General features: G+C 39.5%; 1 protein-coding gene across 16 annotated transcripts in view; it reads right to left on the bottom strand.

Annotated features, from left to right (window-relative positions):
* The window catches only part of LOC107222683 (muscle calcium channel subunit alpha-1), a 75,745-nt gene extending 51,302 nt beyond the window's left edge, over nucleotides 1–24,443 (bottom strand). For 9 of the 16 annotated variants that reach the window (XR_006904636.1, XM_046741295.1, XM_046741304.1 and 6 more), the window contains exons 1-13: nucleotides 15,712–15,845; nucleotides 12,235–12,744; nucleotides 11,512–11,617; nucleotides 11,269–11,408; nucleotides 10,796–10,902; nucleotides 9,127–9,279; nucleotides 6,587–6,792; nucleotides 4,952–5,055; nucleotides 4,345–4,511; nucleotides 2,698–2,797; nucleotides 2,139–2,284; nucleotides 731–804; nucleotides 364–515 (exon numbers count right to left, since the gene is read on the bottom strand). Coding sequence is in view for 15 of the 16 variants with exons in the window: in XM_046741295.1 (XP_046597251.1) it covers nucleotides 364–515; nucleotides 731–804; nucleotides 2,139–2,284; nucleotides 2,698–2,797; nucleotides 4,345–4,511; nucleotides 4,952–5,055; nucleotides 6,587–6,792; nucleotides 9,127–9,279; nucleotides 10,796–10,902; nucleotides 11,269–11,408; nucleotides 11,512–11,617; nucleotides 12,235–12,530 (1,751 nt within the window). In the remaining variant the exon portion in view is untranslated. The other 7 variants (XM_046741298.1, XM_046741302.1, XM_046741297.1 and 4 more) reach the window with 7 other exon arrangements.
* Between the last annotated feature and the right edge of the window lie 731 nt (nucleotides 24,444–25,174).

Below are 25,174 nucleotides of genomic sequence, written 5' to 3'. Positions count from 1 at the left end.
ACATTATTACTCTCAGTGAAAAATAGTACATTGTGTTTCAAGTGCAGCAAGTCGGTGGTTATTCGTTTTTGGGCGGATAGAAGATGAAATCGATCAGTTAATCGTGGCCTCTACTACACACGCTGTACGGTGCCGTGGGGTGAGACGGGATCGGATGTGGAAAAGCCCGTGTGGTGGGAAAAGTGCTAAAGCACACCCAACGGTTAAAGGGCAAACAGTTAATCCCAGTTCAGTGGAGATGGTTAGGTAGAATGGTCGTACACCGTAAAGCCACCAACATGAATTATTGGAAATATTGTATAATCTGTTAGTGTACTGTGAGAACAATATTATCGCAGCTTTATGTGTGTCTTCTCAACTTACTTGGTTACTTTGAATACTCTGAGTAGTCGAACGCAGCGAAGGACCGATACTCCGAGGGGCTGCATTACTTCCGTGTTCGTTAGTATCATTTCGCCGATGGAGCCAATCACGACGAAACAATCAAACCGATTGAACAGCGAAACAAAGTAACCCTATCGAGTTGCACATACAATTGATCAAATATTATTCTGATGATATTTGGGATCAACGGAATTGAATATAATATACAATAGGAAAAGGAAATTATTGCAAATTAATGAAGAGAAGTAAGAATTATTTCAAATATCAAATGAATTATGCGATTGCGGGCGAGCTAGAATGTATAAGTCGTAAGTAATCATCTATTTAACATAGGCATTGAACTCACTTGAAAACCAAGACTGTACATCTTCAACATCATTTCCATGGTGAATAGTCCGATAAAGAACATGTTTGTTACTTCTGTAGGATAATAAAAATGTTGAATTAGAGGCTGTAAATTAAACTGACTGACGTTACCTGTATAAGTATAACCACACGTACCGTGATTTTTCTGTGAATCCAGCCAATACATGTACACCCGAGTAAAGTCAACCCCTCGCGCTTTAGCGGGTTAGAAATAAGGTTGGCTCCGGTAGCCTTTAACCAATTGTAGTGGTGGACCGAGCAAATGTGTCGTGTGTTATTCAATAAACACAAGTCAGATGCTTGTGCTGCCAACCTTATTTCTGACCATCAAAATTGGGGGGGGGGGGGGGGGGGGGGCGACTTTACTCGGGTGTACGTCCTGCAGTAATCCCAAAACAGAGCATACCGCGTATGTGCCTGAGCTGCCTGTCGCGCACTTACAGTTTAATCCCTGCAAACTGGGCGTCGCGAATGCGGGTGCGTCTGTGGCGGACTTGCTACAGGCTGATTCGCTACGTAAGAAGTGATCGCACAGGGTACTGACATGATTTTCACTGTTCGGTAATGGGGCACTTCACGTACGCTCCGCAGGTTTCGGAAACCAAACATTCCAAGCAAGTATTGAAAGTAGCATATTGTATTACTAATGCGAAAAGTGGACGATTTTCGGTCAGTATGAAGTTTGCAGCGTAAGACGCAAAGGCGAGTGCTGTAATCATACGACTCAGATATCTCTCATCCGCACGTGGCACGTTTCGTGCTTCTCAAGTCAAATTTCCCTTCAGAGGTGTTGCAAAAAATAGCGTGTGACACGCGTGCGGAAGGGCAATATGTGACTTGAGTGACGTGGCAGTGCTCGCCTTGGCTCATGCTGCCTTAACACCAATGCTCGTACAGCACTCGTATTCGTGTGAAAGCTGCACTCGCCTTTGGTACACGCTGCAAATTTCGTACTCATCGGAAATCACGCACTTTCGGTACTAGTAGCACAATATAGGTACTATTTTCGTATATCGAATTTACTTCTCGCATCTACAGTTTAGAAAAAGCTGTTAAGATATCAAATTCATATTTTATGTCAGTAACCCATCGGCAGAAAAATAATGGTATTTGTATGGTGTAAAAGACATTCCACGTAAAGTCGGCCGTTCATTTCTTGGATATATTTTCCAATCGGTCAGTAATCCATTGAAAAGTTTATTGTTCTGAACTTGTGTGTATACCTATACATTTTTCTCGCAGTAACTTTGAAACTCTCGATGTATTTGAAATGAACTCGAACTGAATAATTTCAATTATATCTGAAGGCCGGTCTTTCAGCTTTCGGTGGAATGTCTGGCATGCGTTTCAAAAGGTAATAACAACCGAAGAACAAGCGATAACCTCACCTTGGAAATTGTCAAGCCACTGGGGTTGCCGGTAGTGTTCAGTAGCTAGTACGACAGTGTTCAGGAAAACGAGGACAATAATCAGCCAATAGAAGACTTGGGATTTGACCGCCTTTCTGCAGGCTCGTCTCATGCGTCGATTTACCCTGCGGCAGCAAAAAGTCGCTTATCGATAAAATCATTTAATTTTTTTTTAACATACTAAACAGCACGAAACCGTGAAAAGCCGTTCAAGTAGTACCCCGATCGTCCCCTTGCCTAAACGAACAACACTTCGAATTATGATTTGGTTGAGCAAAAATGATCCTAAATTTTTCGTAGCTTAAATTGTATTTATCAACTTATCTTTTTCTGCTTCGTTCACGTAGTTAACACAAAAAAAGGGAGTAGAAGAAGAACCAGCAGAAGAATAGGGTGTAAGTAGCACAAGTAGACGATCGAGGCTTTGCTGTTCCTATTACCGATTTTATTACATTGAAAAATGTGTATAAGGTAATATAAGATATATCGTCGGTTATAGACGTGAAGGTTATCCAAGAGTTTTTTTGACGTCATTTACCTTTCCAAATCGCGCTTCTTTTTGGTCCAGAACGATTCTTGCTGGACGTCTTCGTCACCCTCCAACTGATCAATACTTTCCATCTCGTTTTGTTGTTTCGCTATATGAAATAACACACAGATTACAATTCAGTATTTACTATTAGATTCAAGTCCCGCGAATCTCATAGGCAAGTATACGTTGCAGATACGGCCGCGTGTATGTGTAGTATACGTACATGCACGTAAAACAGTTAGTGCGTTATACCACAAGACTTCGGTAAAGCGATACCATCGCTCCTTTATACGAAAGTCTGTGCTTTGCGTCAAGCGCTGAAGTATCATGTTGACCTCACCATTAGCAAGAATTACCTACTTCAAAAATTAAGTATCGTGCATCAATTGGAAATTCGTCACTGAGAATACAACTTAAATCCATTTACGCATACCTATCTGTACTGAAAGAACAGCCATATTTTTTGAATACCTTGCATTATGTCGTAATTTATAAGACATTCACATCTTGGCCGTCGAACAACTACCAAAATTAGTTGGAACGAACCGCTTTTACAGAGACTTTCTACAATATATTATTGAACGCCGTTCACAATTAACGTAAGCACGAGTTTTTTATTTTAACGCCCCTTGTCATTTCAAAATTTTCAGTCCACCCTCCACATCCGCCTTTCTGGGTATGTGGGAGAATTTCCTACCCTTTGGAAAGATATAATTTCTCGTCCTCTAAATTTCCTTACTATATCTGCACCCGTCCGAAATTTATTTCAGGATCCCGATACCCTTGACCCACCATACCTATACATGCATATGATGATAAAACACATCCATCCATTATTTTAAATATTATATTGAAAACTGCGTGCACTGAAAGATTACTAAGTCTCAGAAACTCGTTATGTCGCAACCCACCTTTCCATTTGCATTTTAAGATCTCACGTAAGAAGCAGGACGCGGGGGGAGCCTTTGGCATAGTTGTTGTTACGTTTACTATAGGGGAGGGAGGTTCAATTTGTTAAAAAAAAGTACTTACGCAATCTGTTGACGGCCCCTTATCAATATAGTCTCGTACTTACAAATACACTTCCCATTCCGCGGATTCACAGATGTCTTCAACACATCTTGCTTCGCCATAAACATGGTGAGTCAGAACCAGCTCATGTGTCGAAAACGGAGGAAGCTTAGATAACGCGAAATTCGCTCCTTCAGCCAATTAGATAACTCGTTTTTGTATACTATCCCCTGATGATGATAATTAAGATGGTAATATCTAATTGATATTATCACAAAAATTTACGTCAATATCGAGAAATTCGAAAAAATTAATTTTTGCGAGTAATCTTTAGAGGTGGTTTTTACCCTTTGAAGGGCCAAATTACCACGCAAAGAACGATCCAATGTTTCTCGATGTACACCAACATATTCCAGAGTAAAGAAAATCGGTGGTGTACATAACGGATAGTATCCTTGTAAGAAACAGCGTAAAATTGGTATATCGAATAAGATTCTGCAGGACGAAAGAGCCGCAATACTCAATACCTGGATGGTGAAGACGCGGGACTTGATTTTCGTTCACCCAGCATAATAATATACTTGCACTTTCGATCGTTGCAAGTATCGTGCAGACCTTAACTCAGCACAACTTAGCACTTACGCTTGCCGTCCTGCATCAGCTGAGGCTCCTCGGCTTCTGGTTCAATGTCCTCCGCCTGCGTTATCCAATCGAGATACCCCCTGAGATCATCTTCGATTTGCTGCTTCTCTCGAAGTTTGTGGAAATCTCCCCGAGCCTTCGCCTTCTCTCTCTCCTTTGAGAATTCACTGAATGTCGGGGTGAACGTTCATAATTTAGCATAACAACAGTACCAGAAAGTGTGACTTACAATGAAATAAAGTATACCAGTGATTGTGCTTTAAAAATTATCGAAATCATAGCGACAGCGATGGTCTAAGGTCTTGTAATAATATTGATGATAAGATGGCTAGTTATGTTAATAGGTTTCAATTCTATAAGCAAAACTGGCGTGATTGCAGTAAAGGTACCACCTCCTGTGTAAACCCATGTACGCGTATTCCTTCGTTCCGCAAGCGATTCGAATAGGTTCTTATGATATTGCACTGATGGAAAAAATGGTCAATTCCAATCACCACACCACAAATTAGGTATACTATTTTCCATTGGTAAACTTGTTACTGCTGAGATTAGCTATCAACCCGTGGGTAAAGGTTTTTGCTATAGCATGGAATTCATTTTAACTAACCCGGATAACACACCGAGAATCAAATTCATCACGAAAAAGGCACCAAGTATAACCATGGAGATGAAGTAAATCCATTGCCAGCTGTTTCCCATAGCGTCTTCGATCTGGAATAAATAATTACAAATAGTTTTGTTTATTATTATTATTGATTGTACCTTTTACCTTCCCACTCTTCTAAGAGGAAAAGTAATTATAGTGACCCCAGCGCGTCGGTGGAAAGTTGAGTTTTCACTCAATCTCCACGCTTTGAGATCTACAGAATAAGTTTGACCCATTTTCACTACTGTTTATTGATGATAAACTAATAAACTTATCGCAAGAAATGAAACATCTATCGTTAGCTCTACATCACCGGCGAATATACAATTTTTTCCCATTCGAGGTGCATATTTTTGTCATTCAATTGATATGCTGTATGATGCATCGCCTATGGCGTAAGTTTCAAATTCTTGGCAACAACGCGTGTTAAAATTTTCGACCCCACCTTTCCGTATCTCTATTGTGTGTTGAAAAGATAATACGATAATTCCCTGAGGAGACAATTTTCACCAGAAATCATCTTGATGATAATTCTGTTCGTCCCAGACAGAGCTATCAATAAAAATTGTGTCTCGCCTAGTCAGAGATATACCAATATATGCAGCCAGTTGTCAAATAAATACCATATATATATATTATCTGTCTGTCGCCTGAAAAGTAACTTCATGCGCATGACTTGTTTGTTACATGAGATAACTGCAAATTGTACTGTTGTTCGATTTCATTGAAAGATCGATTGTTAATGATGTTCAATTTCTTGTTAATTTATATTTTTACATTTGAAAACTATTTTTTAATATAGAGGGACAATGTGTAGAGAGACAAGAAAACATAACGAATCAGAGAGGAGAACTTATATTAACCTTTTAAGAACGGGGATTTTTACGTTGAAATCGACCTTTTATTTTACACGAAATTTGTGTATAATATCAATGAATTTCTCACTGGAGTGTCCGACCAACCCAGCGGTCGAAATTTTGACCAGTCCCGTCCTTAAAAGGTTAAACATTCGAGAAGTCCTATTGCATTCACATTTTCTCTTCAACGTAGTTATGACTCGCAATTCTCTAGATTAATATATAACTGCCATAGCGCATTTTTGTTGATTCAAAAAATCAGTTTCTAGATCATGCTGAATTGAGGAAGTTGAAGGGTTGTGTTTTTTATACTGATTACTTCTGATATCCCAATGCTACAAGTTGCTCAATCTCATCTGTTCCACTCAAACTTCCCGACCAATAACAACGGATGCACATACCTAATGTAAATTATACTTTCAACCTAATGAATAATCGAAACTCCAGCCACCGTAGAATATCCTGTTCCCCATGGATATATAATGTATGGGTATATAGGAATCGTGAAAATTTTCAAAATCAGAGGCTGCACGGGTAAGGTACTCACAATATATAAGCCAATGAAGTTAGGCTGGCAATGCACTCTATCGAGAATTTACGCGGTAGGCACTTGCATCATACGTCATGGAGATTAGTTTATACGTACACACATGGATACGACTCACTCTTTGTGTCCCGATTGTAACCATCTCGTTGTCGATATTGACATTGAGATCAAAATATGTTTGTTTTTACTCACATCGTACAGAACGTTTGTCCATCCTTCGAGAGTGACACATTGAAAAACAGTCAACATCGCTAAGCCAAAATTATCGAAGTTTGTGATACCGAGATTTGGTCCTTCCCAAAATTGTTTGCTGCAAATATAATCTGCCCCAAAACGATCCTCGCATTTGAATCCAGCCTCCTCCAAGCTGCACGGATGTGGCTCATCCATCATTTCTCCTATATTTTTATGGATTTAGTCAGGAAACGTTGCGTATTGAATTTTCTGGACTTTAGCGCTAGGGTTAAAATATCTTTTATTACAATTTTAGTAGCAGCTGGTGGGACTCCGACGTAGGATTTTAACCCTCGTATAAAAGAATTTTTCAGAACTTAAGATAGCCTAACAGTTTGATTCAGCGCGTGAAAATTTACAAAACATTTTATTTTTCAACAAGCCTTCCCTTCAACAATAAACAGTTACAAAATAGAGATAGACCCTAAAGCTACGATTGAGAAAGTATCGGCATGACGTACCTCGGAGATATAATAGACATCCACTTGAGATTCGACACTCGGGCACAATACACGACAAGGAAAATTGCAAAAAGGCCAATTTCATCTACAGATTCAATAATTTTAAATCAATGGGAGTCCTAGTCACTAAAATTTGTAAATTAATCATACCCACACGTTTTTAATAGAGTAATACACCGATGGTTACTCTAATCGGTAAACCATAGAACTATTGCAAAATGCAGAAAATTTAGCAATAGGGGGAATATCAAGATGTCGCGAATAAACACCAGTGAACAGCACGCTGGAAGCATTGTGTTTTATGATTTCACTGCAAAGAATGGCGTATCATGTATAATGTGTCTTCGTCTGTAAAATGAAAATGGAAATGTTGTATCTTATATGCTTTAAAAAAAATAAATACGGTCTACGAAAATAGAAAGACGTCAATAGGTATACGTAATACGAGTACATTACAAAACTAAGTAAAAACGTTACGTCAAATTTTTTTATAACTAGAACAGGGCACAGATCATTGAAGTACGTGTGTTTTACAATGTTCAATAAATTGACGGGGCGAGTACACAATGCACGAGACATTGAAGAATTAAAAAAACTGACGAAAGCCTACGTCTAATTGGTTAAAAAGTGATAAAAGAAACGTGATAAAAATATGGGATAAATGCAGTGTACAAAGTTGAGCAGAATACCCGGCAATAAATATGTAAAATATAAGGCGGCTAAGACAGGCAGAGTAAGTTGGGATAGGCTAGACTAATTGTAACGAATGTCGTAGTAGCAGTAGCCATAGGCGAAATGAATAGTATCTAGGTATCGATCAACTAGCACACCAGAGTTTGCATCGCAGCTTGTATTTTGAATGGAACACGTAGCTTGGCCAACAAAATACAATTGAGGTCCTGAGATCTAAGGTTCGTTATTAGATAATAGAATTGACGCTTAGCCGGTTTTTAAATCCTATCAGCAATCAGCAAATCAAGCCTTCGGGAATTTTTTGCAGCTGAGACTTCCACTCGATAAAAATCTCTAACATAAACACAGATATCCGCAAAACAGACGATCACTGTCATAATTTTCCAAGCAATAGTTGAATGAGAAGCACTAAACTACGACTGGAAATCATGTTTCTGTCGGTTTTCCATCTAATGTTCAGTATAGATGGCTCAAATTTGGGCCAACTTTTTTTTTAGGACTAGCTGAAAATTGGTGCATAGCAAGTCCGTGTCGATTAAGGGGTGCAGCTCACATGCAAACCTGGCTATATGTTCTTTAAAATTTTTATATCTGGGCGGGTGCCTCAAGGTCACTAGCCCACAGGCACTTTTCACCTAATGACTGTGTTATCCAAAATTCGTAACGATTTCTGTATGTTATACAACATGATTTTTTACTTTTTTACACTTTGGTCTCTATCGTTCTCACTGGCAAAAAATCACAGATAAAGATACATGATAAGAAGAAAAAAACTACGGCAGAAATGGCGCCCCCGTTCAGGATGTTACAACATACATGTTTTAAAACTCCCCCGGTTAGGGGTCGTTCGGCGTTGAGGTACTGTTCATTTTGCTTACGTCTCTCTCCGATTAACATTTTGCGAGACAAGCCTATCCGATTGCAAGGACCCTACCGTAGTTACAAAGCGAAATCAACTGTTCCTCAAAAGTTGAACCACCTCCACCACTAAAATTTCATGGAGTTTTAAACGGTGATCATGGCTCACAGACTGACTGACCCAAGAGTTTATCATGATCCCAATCACGTTTATGTGCGTACATTGCGTACCAAAAATGACGATTCTAACCGCTCAATGTTATACGTACGTACTGCATATAAAAATTCATTGTGCCTTGAGTGTCAGCGATCCGATGGGGTGTCGTAACTCAACTTTGACACCTTGATCGCTTATGCCGGAGTCCCTTAGTGCTTTGTATACCTACAGCTATGCTTATTATACAGGCTTTAGCTTCATTGGGGTCGGCTTGCATGGAATGAACCGATACCGACAAGCATGGAATGCAACGCAGGTAATACGCTTACCCGTCCTGTTGTTCCAGCAAGTTTTGTGCATTTTCCCGGAGAATAGTTCCAAACCAATGATTGCATAGATAATTATGACAAATAGTACAAGCAAAGCGATGTGTAGTAATGGAACCATCGCTCGTAAGATTGAGTTCAGAACCACCTGTAAACCTGTTGGAAAAATCAAATCCTGATATATACTTATGTAGTATGCCGTGTAATTTTTGTAATAATATCTTTTTCTCCGCAATCAAATTGAATTTTATTTCCAAGAAGTCCATGGGATTGTCCGTTGAATAAAAGGGTGCGGTAAGATATGTAACATTCTGAGGTTGAACAATTCCAACAAATCTACTGGAATTGTCACAATATTATTTCTATTATTCGAACTGCCTTCAAACTAATCACGTTGCACTACAAGCTGGATTTTTTTTTTTATTTATATGATTTCTTCTGGAATTACTCGTTTCGACTGCTGTGCGACATCGTTGTCTACAGAATATTGAGGAAACAAAATTATTTAGCACAACATATTTCTAGTTCCCATTCTACTGAGCAGAGAATCGATACGATCCTGCTCGGGCACTTTTGATGTTCCACTCGGTAAGAGTAAATTACCTTGAACTAGACAACTGTTTTAGATCGTAGGTTTTCATTATAAAACTGTATGGTGTACTAGTCCGGGATCCAGCTGCACTTGTTAGCAGTGTTTACAGACAACGTAATTTTCGATTGACTTGATTGATCTCTTGATACCTATCACTGAAATGACATCAGCCGATGCACTAGTGATGGGTTAGATCGAGAGAGGCTTTTGAAAATGGAAATTTTTTATTTCAAAAAGTCATATCACACTCGCTGAGACTTTGTACCAGAAAAATATCTATCATATTATTTCGGAACGAGCGGTTTGGGCTGATCATGAGCAAGCTCGTGAAGTTACCTTCTTCAAACTCGTTTCGGGCTAAAATAACAACAATATGAATAATAATAACAAAAACAACAACAATGATAATAATAATGATGATGTCATTATCTCATTCGAACTTTGGAAGTCCAATGTCAAATTTGTGATCAGTGACCCAAAAAACCTTCAAGTATCAAATTTCATAAAAATCCAAATGTTTGCAGTCATTTTTCTGTATATTAAATACGTTAAATTTTAATTTTGAAAACCGAGCTAGGGGAAGTTGGAAAAAAATGTCAGCTGTCTCTTGGGAAGGGGGATGCCCGTCAACTGATCATGTTCACATGATTTATAACAGTTCTGTTTTCATTTTGTTATTAAACTGTTCGGGTTACAAGTTTGCTTTTGTCAGTAAAGAGATTATGAATATGTTTTTATACAAGCTTATATTTATATTATGTGATCGCGGTTTGCTACTTTCGATCGATTTCCTAATTTACAATGTAGAAATCTATGTTTTTTACGAATAATTTTAAAGAGACACACCTGATTTAATTTCTATCCCAGTAAAGAATCCAAGATTCATGAAATCTATAATGACATTTAAAAAAAAAAACGTTTCTCATTTTCAGAAGCCTCGTTTGACCTAACCCACCGCTCCCGAAACAGCTAACGGTCATTTTGTTCAACCATATTATGCAATAGTGACCGAGAGAAATCAGAACGACTCAGTCTGAAATGACTACCCAAAAATGTAGCTGACTCCTGATCTATACTTACTTGGCACACCGGAAACTAGACGCAACGGTCGTAATACACGAAAGGCTCGTAGAGCCTTAACATCGAAACCTTCCTTCATGAACCATACCATTGCCGTGCTGATCATTCTATCAGAAGGAAACAATTTGAAAAATACAGTCAAATCGTCCTAATTTTTGCAATGAGTTAAATCTTATTTGTCATTCTAGTCCCTTAAAGAAACACCCTCAACTTTGGGGTGAAAAACCTCGTACCTCTAACTCAGATATAATACTAAATTCCCATGCATAAGAAAAAAAGTTGAGGGATTTGAGATTTTTTTCTGCAAGTGGTATTCGGTGGTACAGGGTGTTACTTTTCACTATCTCTGAATGATTGGGAAATTTTTATACAGGAAGTTGGACAAGCACAGGGTAACTAATGATAATTATTTATAATAAACACGAAACTTGATACGTAAAAGTTAAATATACACCCCTATCACTATAACTTACCCAATCACTACGATCGTAAAATCAAGCAAGTTCCACCCGTTTCTTAGGTAGGCACCGGGATGTGCCACAAATCCGTAGGCAATGATTTTCATAACGCATTCGACTGTAAATATTACCAAAAAGACGTACTCGATTTTTTCCTGAAAACATAACCGAAATTACGTCACGAAGTATACTTCTATAATACGAATACGTTACGTGATTCACACCTCCTGCTGGTCTCTAGTGTATCCGGCGACTTACCAAATAGGTATTCGTTGAATTTGAATCGCTGTTCGGGTACGGCGTATAAACGGCGAGGGCCACGCAGTTTGCGAATATCGTCAGCAAGATCAACCATTCGAAGGGTCTTCATATGATACATATCTATTTAAGGAAAACCTCTCTCAAGAGTTGGGAGATTGAAATATAACAACTTAGCGTGTGGTCCATACCTCACATATATGGGTCGTTCGTTTCCTCACATAGTACCTGCGAATGCGAGTATAGCAGAATACGCATGATTTAATACGAAGACATGCCACCACCTGATCCTTGAGCGGGAGAAGCGAGACATTTATTTGGGCTTTGATTGAATTGTTTTTATGACTCGCACTCGCAGGGATTACCTTGAGTTAGGCATCAATTATCCAATTTTTTCAGTGTATTCTAACTCCAAATACGGTATTAAAAAAAAAAAAATTCACTTTCGTTTACATCTCACTCCTGAAATACAGTTGTAGTGAGAATATGCAGTTTGCAGCCAATTGATCATGAATGTGGCCGGAAATGCCATGAAGAAAGAAGAAATCATGATTATCATTCCGATGTTTTTCAATGAAAGAGGTTTTCAAATTGAATAGCTAAACACAATGCACACCAAGCGTTGACAAAAGAGTGTGGAAACCAAATGGGCAAAGAAAATATGATAATTGAGTATAACACCGTTGTGGACGGATTGCATTGACAGCAGTGTAAAAAGGTTGCTTCCATTCGACGACGTCGATGCACATCTTCCGCACAGGATTTTTCAGCGGTAGGCAGTAGAGGGCACGAATCGGTCTGTCCGCTAGTGGTTTTCCGCTACGTCGGGGAGGTCTTTTCGGTGCTTGTGCTTTAGTATTCGGTGCTGTTGCGGGTGTCGTTTGAGTCTGGGAAGGTGGTGCCGGTTGCGTATCCTGTGATTTCGCCGCACTCTCCCCGCCGTGTTGTCCCCATGACGACGACGATGAGGCTGCGGGTGCTGCTGCCGTCGCCACAGCATCGCCATTGCCCGTGCTCATGGGTTAATGATAGTCCTTCTTTGATATCAGACCAAAAGTCGTATTTTCATGTACAGTTGCAGCACAACTATATTTATATATATAGTCTATATACTAGTGAGTCGTGGGTTTCAGGCTATACGGAGCATAATGTTCATCCCCGGTGTAAAACGTCCTTTGTCTTTTGTTGCTGTGAAGCCTTTCATGCTATGGCTCGATTACAGATGACATTAGTCTGTAAACATATGAGGAAAAATTGATAAAACAAAGAAAGAATCAAATAATCAATTATGTCTCTTAGTCGAGAGATTTGGAATTACTGTGCATATGTGGCCAAGCAGCCCGGCCAAATACTACCGTAGATGCGAGTTGGACGCTACAGATATTCATAGTAGATATGAAGCGAATTCGAACCCCGGGTAGCATAAAATCATCTTTGACTGATGTCAGGCCCTTACACTACTTTTAAGCATTTTTAAGTCGTCTTAGTGCCTGATTTCTGTAAAAGATGAGTTTGTACCTCCTGGGATGCGTAGGGCTGAATGTATTGAACTTTAGATTTAACCCGTAATAACCACACCATTGCAATTTTGCACCACCTAAATTTTTTTTACCGGGCTGATTTTAACGGCTGTAACGGATTTTAATCTGTAACGGTCTTTCCCCGTCACGACAAATATCCATCCTGGGCTACGATCTGTGCAGTGTCTCGGCGTCATTCGTTCTGATAACCAGAGTCGTAGTATTGTGCAAAATGCGACAAGGTGCAAATTAGGACTAGTGTGGTAGCAGCTTTTAGAAGGTAGACGCATGATGATAAAAAAATTCCCATATATTCTTACGAAAAATATGTCAGTGTCGGTATTTGAACATATTGTTTAGTTCCTAGTACGAAAATATGCGATTTTTTTCCTCATTTTTACTCTCATAGATGCGAACTTTCTACCCATTGTGTGCTAACAACATAGATTGAGACATACAACTGAACAAAAATAATTCGATTTTTGTACTTCTTTCCAAAAAATAAATACATTTTGTCCTCGTGAACCAACCATATACTGGTTATTTCACATTTCAAATAGACCATATGTTCAAACACCTGACACCTCTCACATGCTCTAGGACTTACTTCTAATGGGTTCTATAGAATCAGTCCTCACTCCGGTTTAATTTTGTAGGACTCGATTCTGTACATTGATATATCTGTAAAACATTTACTCTGTAGAACTGTTTACTACAGGCTGTATCCTTTTCCAAGATTACAACCTAACTTATTATTCAAGCCTTGGTTCTATTCTGGTGAAATGGGTCACAATCGAACTGCACTGATATTTTATTGTCTGTGCCATGTAATTGTTTATTATATCTACGTCATGTCTCTGTGACATTAACCATTATATTGAAAACATGCGCGAGGATATATCTTTACTCCCTCGGTTGCGTCCGAGAATCGGAAATGGTTATAAAGAATTTCACGAACATGCCAAAATGCGTAGGAGTATAATATAAAAGACGATCTTTTGGGAATAGTATTTTTTCGGAGTACTGAAGCTTCTCGAAAATGGGCCCAGGTACTCATTATACTGATATGGGAGTTCATGAAATTCACTACGTGACGAAGAACCCCATAGCTGTATAAGAAAGTTAATGAGAGGAAACAAAATTTCGATTGACTATCAGTCTCTAGAAAGACATTGGCTCCTATACAGCCATCACGACATATTCAGCTTTGTATTAGTGTAGCGTCGTATATTTTTTAACTTATATCTTGTTCTGTTAGTAAGTCCAGTATTCTATTGACTAGACGCCACGTGCTTGTAAATCATGTGAATCAAATGAATTTATGGATTTCGCTCCACCGTATTGGAACCGCAACTTTGAATTTTCAAATTCTGAGTTCAGAAGTTCAGATCAAACCCCCTCATACTAAATTTCATCTACATCTGTTCGGTGGATTTGATGTGGAAATCCACCGTCTGCGAGGTACGAGTTATAGTTGAGATAAACATCTGAAAAAATTAGGGAATTATTTTTAAATTATCTGGAGCCGATTTGGGGGGCGCACCGGTTGCAATTTAAATAACAATCTTTTTCAGGACCACCCTATTATACATACATACATGTTACACCGATTCGACTCTTTCTCTGGATTTGCTATACAGCATCCACGCAGTGAATGCGTTAAAGAGCACTATTGTTAGACAATTTGTCACCGCCGTCTCTACTCTCCGCATAAAATGTTTTTGGAAAAAACAGCTTCGCGATTATAATTAGACACGTGAATGAGGGTCGGCAATCCAGGTAGTACTCCGGACGGTCTAGTGCTGCGCTGTGTCGTTATTATAGCTCGGAAAATTCAATGTTCTTTATCTCTCTGATAATCGGTGCACCACGCTGAATCATGAAACCCTGCCTATACTTCATTACTCTTGCCGTGGTTGCAGAATCGTTGCTCGTGAATTCGACCGATTGATTATCACGTGGAAAAACCCGGATCATCAGTAAATAAATAAGATGTCGAAGCGATGCACCTTCCACGCGGTCATTTTGTTCAACATCAGCTGGAGTTAAGCAATATGGTTTCAATTGGTGGATTAAAAATGTATAAAACTATCGTGGCGAGATAAGTTATGGTATTTCATAAAGGTGGTAGGGCGAATTTGACGGGCGCTACGGCAGCGCAATTCCACATAACAATACTAAAATCTTCGAGTATTTCCAGCATAGACATTTGTATAAGCATTGATATCAGGATAGGGTATCGGCAACAGTTTCTTTTACCAATTTGTAAAGCACAAATTTTACAATACGAATGTATGGTCTAATGTAACTGTTAGCAGCATTTTTTTCCCTGATGGTTTACCGTCGTGAAGTGAAAGAAACAACCCTTTTTCCCCATCTGTCTCCTGACAAGTCGCGAGTTTCATGAATAATTATCCCAAAAATATTGAACAGTATCCCATATGGGTTTATTACAGTTATGCTACTAAGGGTCGTCGGTTTCGCATCCACCCTGTAGGACTGCAGCCATGAGCGTAACCACAAGTAGACGCAAGCATGAACCGACCAAGTATACATATAATAAATGCGCACCGTGCACCATTACGCATCAAATTGTAGTACACAATTATAGAGCACAGGGAATCTGTTTTTGGTCTTGTTCGAAAACTCGTACGTCACTCTGTTCTAGTCGCAACTATACCTGTATTTGTTCATGAAACTTTCCGGCCGTCTTAATCGTTTTCCGTGTAAAACTGCTTCACGCCCTATATGTTCACTGTATTAATACGTGTTTATAATAACAACGCTGCTGCTACCGCTGCCGCTACCACTATGCCGCTCACCCTGGGAATCAAAGTGGAGGTCTGCTATATTTAGTATACCCGAATATACTGGTTCGACTAGTTGGAACGAAGCGCACAGGCGAGTGAAACACTGGGTTTTAAGCGTAGGCGCTCGTCAGGCATAAAGTATAAAGATAAAGTGTACATAAATACACGCATATCACCAATTCGGAAATTGGTTCGGCGTCGTCAGCGCACTATTCAGTAGTATTACGTTCACATACTACACAGGGCAAGAACGTTTCAACGGATTTTCCTTCACCATATTTGAAATTCACCATATGCATCAAGCCGGGGATAATAAAACGCTTTGCTATCATGCACGGGGAACAGACTTATCATCTGACTATTTTCTTAGCTGGAATTCCTGTATTCCTGTTAGCAGAACAAGAAAAAGGAGTGATTGACAAAGGCTAGAGCCGGTTGAAAACGGTCGACTGACCCCCAACTCGGGCTTACCTCAAAATGATCTTGAAAGTTCTGTTATATTGGAACACCAATCTGAACTGTAAGAGCTTTCCATGGTTACGAATTGCGTACATAATTATGTAAAGGGATCCCCGAGGAATCAGCAATCCGATGCCCCTCTTCTGACATCCACATTACCCGATTCAATGTTAGTGACATTCAAGCTCATCTCAGAATGTGCCAACACTTCAGCATAGGGTATCCTGTACAGGTAATCTATGTAGGTAATTCGAATTTTTCAAGGGTCAATTTCGTTTCTCGTGTTCGTGAAGAAATATTGTGGAAGTTTTCCTTCTTACGACACAACGGTAAAAAATTCGCGAAAACAAATCGATACAATGGGATCTGATACGTAGCTAATGCGTACTTCAAAGTTGAATGTCGTCACTTGTGCAGAAATTTTGCGTGTATGTGGATTATTTCACAAAAGTGAGGAAATATATAAGAATTAGAAATTAACGGAATAAGATAATGTCAGAAGAAGAAAGAAGGGTAAAACGGGAAGTGGAAATGTCCGTGTCGCTGTACGCTCATTTTATGATCTGTCATTATCTCTACACGGAAAAAGAGCCTAGTTGGAAATACCATACGAATCTAGTAACAAGATCCTAGTTATGTCAACCTGAAAATACAGTTGGTCTTGAGTAGTTTAGTTATTTTAGCCGGTGCGTTTGGCTACAGCGCGGCGTCTAGTAAGAATTACCAGGCAACTGGTTGCAAGCGCCTCCTAAGATTACCAGCGAGAATAGCGAATTCGTTGCCGGAAATTCCCGAGAACATCCGATACTAGCCAAGCGCTGCTGAACTTGAGAAGATGCAAAGTTTGCAACTCGAAGGGTGCTCCACGTGCTCGAGCTTCATCATCAGTTTAACTTCTATGCCGACTCTTACTTTTTTGAAAAGAAATTTGAGTTTTGCGGGGTTCACTTCGCCTGCGACGATAGGTGGCTGCAGATGCGTGAAATTTTCTCGCCAGCGCTGCAAGTTATCATCACGTATTATACAGGGTGGGGCGTTTAAAATGTGACAGAGCAATAGTACTCGAACTATTGATGATACTCAAAAAAGTTTCAGACAAAAGTTACATTGTTCGAGAAGGCCGTTATACTGGTCCATCTTATTTCTTTTTCGGTGGAGGCGCTGAAGCTACGTTAAGGTCAACGCAACTAGACATTTCGGTCGTGCATATTTTACAGGACTGTTTAGTAAGGTATACCGAAATCATTGAAGATACAACCATGCCTTTTTTCCGTGTATGCTATATTGCAAGCATAGTCTCCGTCGAAAACTTGACCTGACCCTGAACTATCTTGATTTATTTTGCAACTGTTTATTGGGAGCGCAAAGTTTATCTAATTTTTGATGCAATGTGAAAAAAGATTGATATATACAAGGGGAGGCCACGACGTTTGGATCAAGGATTTGCTTTAAACTTTGTACACTTTCAATAGTCCATTGGGACAGCATAATGTGCAAGTAGTAGGGCGTACTACCCATACGTTTTTGCAAAAATCGGAAAAGAAGTCTTATGCATCGAAGATGTACCGGTGCGTTGCGGTCATGAGCACGAGATGGTAGCAGTAGAGTGGTTAGCGTTCAAGCTTTATGATCGCTGGATCGAGTCCCGCTCATTTTTTCTTCTACCTGTTTACTTATTTTTTCAACACTGTTCATATTATTTAATGTATAATGCAATTCAAAAGTAATTAATGAAAAACTACGTGTACTTGTATGAGTTTTTATTGAATTTCCAATGTTATTTGGTTGTTTCAAATTTTCATTATTACAACAATTATTATCTTAATAACTATCGTTAAGTAAACTACCAAACGCATCATGTTTGCCTCAAAGTGTACGCCTTTCCTGATCAGTAAAATCCCTTATACAGTCGACTCTCCGATTAGGATCTCTCTCAATGGGGCCGCTGCCCCTCAAAAGAGCTCAGCAGCTTCCCCCACTATACCAGTTGAACAGAGCATAGCCGCAATTTTGCGAGATACTCTCGCAATAGGGCTGGCAACAAAACGTGAGATGTTGGAAGACAATAGCCTAGTTGTTATAGACTTTTGTCGTCCCTATTGCGAGAGTCTTAGTTCAAAGCGTCATAAGTGCACGTCAAGCTCGTTGGTGGGGGTATGCTAATTCTTTCAAATATCCTCCCCTATACCCCCATGACCGGCCCTATTGTGATAGTCGATTGTACCTACAGTCGGGTAAGGTAACCGGAACTACTTTGCACCTGAATGCTTTGACCTGCAAACACAGATCACAACCAACAAGGGGAGGACCAGGCTTCGACCTGGATTCTATTTTTGTAGGGCCGATGTAATAGAACAACCTCATTCGGCAGTTAATTTGTGTAGCGATGAGACCTTGTTAATCTAGCAAGAACGAATAGTACACGTGCGTGTTTATCGAAAATCACAAGCAGTTATTTATATTTTTACTGCAAAAATGGGGGTGACTCCCGATTCCTCGACTCCTACAGATGATGAATGTCATGAAGATTCAATGCATAAAGCGGTTTCAAAACGTCGGTTGAAAAATGCGTTCGTGTACTGTGATAGTTTCCCACAGGAAGCGGACCTTATCGATACAGAATCATCAACAATGATTTCTGGAGATGCAATGGCAATTGGAGAAGAACTGTATCGGTCTACCGTCGAAATGTTAGGAGAAAAGATACTGGTCACAAACGAGGTCCTCCTTCGTTTCGACAAAGCAGATAAAGAACGTATATCGCGTAAAGTTGAACGAGATTTTTCTGACAACGAGGATTATGAGCTAGCCAAAAAGAATGAGGCTGAAGTCAGTAACGTTAACGTAACGAAACGGTAGGGAAAAAGTCGTTACGGCACAATTTCAGAATGAGTTTGAAGGAGTTGCTTTTCAAAATAAGAGTAACGATTTTTCCTAAACATGCATCGTTACAGTAACGTTACGAACTTCACCCTCGAATAGAAGGCAACAATAGACGGATACATTTCATTGAAGACAAAAATAAAAGTAGGGAGACTAGCAAAAGTACACCCCACGTAGAATCTACAAACTCTCCAGATAGAAGGATCTCAAAGTTTAAAAAGAAAGGACGATTTGAGGAGATGGGATGAAAACACAAATATTAGAGAAATAACAATGGATAAGTACTCAAGAATTAATTCGGAGACCAATGACCGCTTCGCAAAGGCTCGCAAAAATTACCAGCAGGTAACTGTAAATTTTTATCACTTCGCATCTCATTTTTTTTTATCTTCAACAACCGTATTCGAAGAACAAATTATGATGATGAAATGAAACTTCGATTTTATTTCTCAGGACAACAACAGAAAACTTACAGTAGTGGGCTTTGGCAGCTGCAGGCCAATTTCAATCGTAGGACTTCTTCTTTAAAGCATCACTTTCATATGTAAAAAAAATTCAAACAACGGCACAGAATTCGGCTGAGGAAGGTCACGGGATATGTGAATAATAAGGAATCTGTGACTTGGAAGAAACATGAGAAGCCGCAAGGAAGTTTCACCTGCAGACGAAGGGAATTGTCATAAATTTTGGCAAAAAATTTGTGAATAATACAGACCAGGCGGGTTGCCAGTGCCAGTGAACTTATGACGGAACATTCGCCAAGAAAACTTCAAATACTATGTTCATTGAAAGGCGCGATATGAAAAAGGTATAATACACGACACAATACGCGATGACGTCGTCTGGTGAATTATTAGCGCAAGTGTTTTTGTGCTGACAAGAAGCCACAGGAAACTTTAGTTCAAGAATTCAAAAGACTGTTGATAATTTAACAAAATACCATCCAACTGTCGGTATAACATTAAGTTCAAAATCTGAGAATCGTACCACGCAGCTGTATAGTTCGTTTTTACCGAACGTTATGCTTCCTTTGACGGAGAAAGAAAAATTCTTGGGAGGGGGGTGGTGGGTGGGGGAAACGAATCCTGGTTTATACGATGAAATCCTTACCGATGACGCAGGTCGTGAAACTTGTACGATTGGAGTCCTATCCCCGAAATGTACACCAATTTGCCAACCGTGCGACGTCTATTTCTATAGGAAAATTAAAATCTTTATCAAGCGTCTTCAAAACTGTTCATATTTGATTGAAAACGGACGAGAAATTGCTTCTCGTGAAAATGCTATTAAAATATATTCTATCGTACATCACCAATTATCAGCATCGATATTTAGAGAGATGTTGCATTAGAAATGGTTTGCATTCAACTTATCGGAAGAAAGTGAAACTTTTCAACATGTCAACAAGATTTGCTTTCCATAGAAACTCTGAAGATTCTTTGTGCATACGGAAAAATTGCATTAATTCGATGTAGTAGATGCCGGTTTAATATCTGTCTCCGTGTCTCTAAGACAAATATCATCCTGCAACGTGTAATACCGAAGTAACATCCGACGATTAATTGCATATGCATTACCCTTATGTTTTGACATATTCTACTCATTGTATTATTGTATAGTTATTTACACCTTTATTTATCGATGTTTGATTTGGGCTTTCCAAGCATGGCACTCCCCTTGTCCTTTGTGACCTGTCTCTGTCTGCAGGTCAAAGCAGTTCCGGGTACCTTACCCGATTGTAAGTAGAGTAATAACACTTAGTAAACAGCCATATAAGATTGGAAATTCAATAAAAATTTATGCAAATACACATAATTTTTCATTATATTACCATTGAATTGTACGTATATGAAAAAAAATGACCAGTGTTGAAAGATAAATAAAAATATTTTTCAAATGTGAGTGGGACTCTATCCAGCGATCACAAAGCTTGAAGGCGAACCACTCGGCCGCTGTCATCTCATACTGATGACGACAACACACCTATACATATTCGATGCATAAAACCTCTCTTGCGATTTTCGTGAAAATGACTCAGTAATACGGCCTACTACTTGCATATTATGTTGTCCCAATGGACTACTAAAAGAGCACAAGGTTTGAAGAAAATCCGTGAACCGAACGTCGTGGCCTCCACTTCATAGTAAAAAAATTACATAGAAAGTTCATGTTAGGTATAATTAGTAAGTTTTAAATAGAATTTCATTTATTGATTTTCTCCAAAAAAAAACTATTGTTCAGATTCAGCATTGCAGGCGTAGATTTGTAAAATTTGTGCGAAAGTAATCACGCAGCCTTGAAAATTATTTTCTACAACGCGAGCAAGTTTTACCAAATTTTCCATGCGTGTCTTTTGTACACAAAGTACCCGTTTCAACGACGGTCGTGTGATTTTGCGAATGCATATGCGCGAATTACTGAGAAGAGCACTTTTAAGTCCTAGGACTTAAAGAGTGAAAATTGGCCTTTTCTGTATTGCGCGCATCCGCTGTTGCAAACAAATCTGACAGTATGCTACCCTGAACTCAATTTCGTGATTCCTAACAAAACTCGTAACATACTCTTGTTGTATAATAGTAGATTGTGCACCAAGGGAGTAAAATGGCCATTTTAAGGCCGAGGGCGATTCTTTGAGTACGAGTCGCTATATACACTTCGCGCGCTCGGCTACGACTCGTACTGAAAAAATCGCCCGAGGCCTTAAAATGGCTTACTCCCGAGATGCACACGATACTTTATATACCCCCTGCCATGTTCTCCGAGCTTCTCTGCTCGGGAAGTTGGCACGTATGTGGAACTTTTATTTTATCAGTCAGACCCCACAGGGTCCATAATACCCCGACAGATCCATCACACCTTACAGGACATATCCCATGGGCTCGTATACCATTCAACCCAAACTCAACCGAACCACGCGTCCCAAAGACCAAAAAAAAAGCAACTTCCACTTTTAAGCCCTGAGAATCCGAGGAGCGAGTAAAAGTCGTTTTTACTACCTAGGACTTGAAAGTACTACTTTACTCCCTGTTCGGAGGCATCTAAAAGCGAGGAAAACATGCCAGTGGTTTATAAAAAATCTTGTGCAACAAGGAGGCAATGGTCCGAAAATATCGAGTTTGCCTCCTTGTTACACAATATACTATTTCGCGCCATACAAGTATTTTACCTTGAGCTTTGTGATGCATTTTATACCTTACACAGCGAACGTTCCCTGAAAGTTTTTTTTTCGTCTTGAAATTTCAATCAGTAAACTATGTAGAAAGTAACGCCAGTTATGTATTGAGAGCAATTATACCTTTAAAAATTTGCATGTCAAATAATTTTACTTAATATAAGAAATTGAAAGTCTTGGCAATATGAACTATGTGTAATTTTTACTGGCCTATCGATCCGTGAGATTGGAGACTAGAAAAAAAAACCGGATTGATTATGCTCATGTGAAAAGGCCCTATTATTCCTCAAAACCGCTGACATTTACCGTTCATGAGGGTAATTGGTGAATCGGAATTCACATAAGTTTTTGGGTTTAGTTTGGTGACATCAATCCTCTTTTTCTACAATTATTAAAAAACTCACCGCATTTTTATAGCTCACCGACAAGACAAGTACCATGTGTAGAGCTGTCTGGCTGCTTTACTCGGCACATATCCAAATATAACACTTCACCTTTCGGTTTAATAACCGCGTGTGCAGATACAGCGCATGGACCGATCGCGCAGAGATCTACGGACGACCGCACGCACCCACATACTACATACACAGTATAAAAAAAACGCAACTAGATCGAGACACTTTGCCGAGATGAAAGTAATACACTGCAAACTCTAGATCACCCATCAATATGAAATAGAAACTGATGCTGCTCGTATATCAAGGTAGCGTTATGTATCGAAGCAACATATCTTCTTAGTTTCCACCTGGAAAACGTGTTGTTCATAGCAAAAGAAATCCCCGCTGGAGAATGTCGCTTATATTTTAAACAATTGTCTAAGGTCATTCTCGGAATTCGAAGTACCCTCGATTAAATAATATGGAAGCGACATGGTTTATGTCTTTTTTAAATTCTTATTACTCAGAATCAGCTGCGTTTAAAAATGTGAACTTGATTTTAGAAACATTTATGTAAATCATTTGACTCTACAAAAAAGTGCAATTCTAATATTCAGTGTAAAATCAATGGTTTAGCCACTAGAGATGTTCAAAGATGAATGTTTACGTAAATTTAACTTTCAAATATTCGAAGCTTATAACTTTCGAGACATTTCGGGATCCCGATCTCTCTCACTGGACACTTCTATAAAGAATTTTATTCCCTGCAGAATACTTCCAGGAGCAGATACGTATCACTAAATGTGGCTAACATTGATTGAAAACAATTGTCTAAAAAATAAATTCTATTCAATGTGATAATAATGGGAAAACTTCGAGGTCCGCGAGTGACCTTTCCAAATTGGATTCAAGTGACATCCTTCGCCAGAATTTCTTTTGCTATGAACAACATGTTCTTCAGATGGGAACGAACATAATATTGCTTTCAAAACATATCATTATGCATATAATGGTAATAATAATGATGATTATAATAACAATAGCAACAACAACAACACAACAACAACGACGACGACGTCGACGACGACGATGATGATGATAATGAAAACAACGATAACAACAACGGGACAAAACAAGAATAAGAACGGCGACAGTATTGATAGAATTAACAGTGATGGTGGTGTTGTGGATAGAAATGATTTTATTGCTAGTGTAACTAACGATAATGTAATAAAAGAAAAGCATCAGAATTAGTTGCTCACGTCGATATCAATAAAAACAGATGGAGCGAGAACAAGAACGCCAAGAATATAACGATAATGATACCATAAACACCAATTGCAGTGACATTGATACAAAATCGAGTACGACACACGAATCAATCAATTCCTCTCTGAATTTATCTTTTCACTCCTTCTACCCGTCTGTTCGCTCGTTAGTCTCTTTGATAGGAAAACCAAATGTTCGACTTCATGCACACAACATACTTATACTGATAATTGGGGCTGCACAATTTTGAAGCGAGAACCTTTGATGAAACGAGGGCTTGTCGTGGTTCAAATGATATAATTAATTGCTGAGTCGCTTAGATCACTGGGTGGGTGTACATAAAATGCAAACAAAGACATCGCACAATATTAGATCAACAATTCGCGGCGGTAGCAAGGGATCAATGCCCGAATGCGACTAGTTAAAGTGTCGTCGCTCTCCGACTGACCGGCGGCAGAGCCATGGCAAGGCTCGTAACAGCTACAACAGGGTAGGTCCGCGCCCTTTCCACCAAATCTACGATACTTGCGCCTATGACACGAGCGTCATCTGGCATCGTTTCGATGAACTGCTATTCACCCCTGCGGCCATAGTTGCCGTTAATCAACCACGAACCATACGTCACACACTGGAACAGCCCCTGACACTCACCACTGCTCGTATACTAAAAAATTGTACGCTTTTTGTCCTCGTTTTGTAGTTCCTCTACGTGGCGCTAGTAGACTTCTGAAACGCTCGCTGCCCTCGCTGACCGCACGCAAGCTTGTCAGACAACTACTAGTGCCACTAATGGTGGAGATTGGCGGCAGAATCGAGGGATATATTGCGAACCACTTTTAGCAGCGTGTGTTAGGGGGCTGCTCTGGAATTACTGGTGTTGACCAGCCCCCTGACCCTGGACTAGATTCTCTTATAGCAGGGCGTCCGCGTTAATGCCTCCCGCCACTACGTGCTAGAAGTCGTCTGATCTACTCCTTCCACTCCCCAACCCTCATTAATCTGCTCTCTGCGTAGTTTCCATTCTTCGTATAACTAATAGGGTCGGCATCGTGAGCAGTTGACTACTAACGCCACGTAGTGGCGAGGTACATTAACGGGGACTCGGTATACCCAGCAGTGTTAGGGGGTTGATGTTGACTGAAGATCATGGCTCTTGTATTGACCCGGAGTGTG

Source organism: Neodiprion lecontei, chromosome 5, assembly GCF_021901455.1.
Source record: "Neodiprion lecontei isolate iyNeoLeco1 chromosome 5, iyNeoLeco1.1, whole genome shotgun sequence".
NCBI lineage: Eukaryota > Metazoa > Arthropoda > Insecta > Hymenoptera > Diprionidae > Neodiprion > Neodiprion lecontei.
The sequence above is the reverse complement of the archived record's forward strand: the minus strand, read 5'-3'. Positions and strand labels throughout refer to the sequence as shown.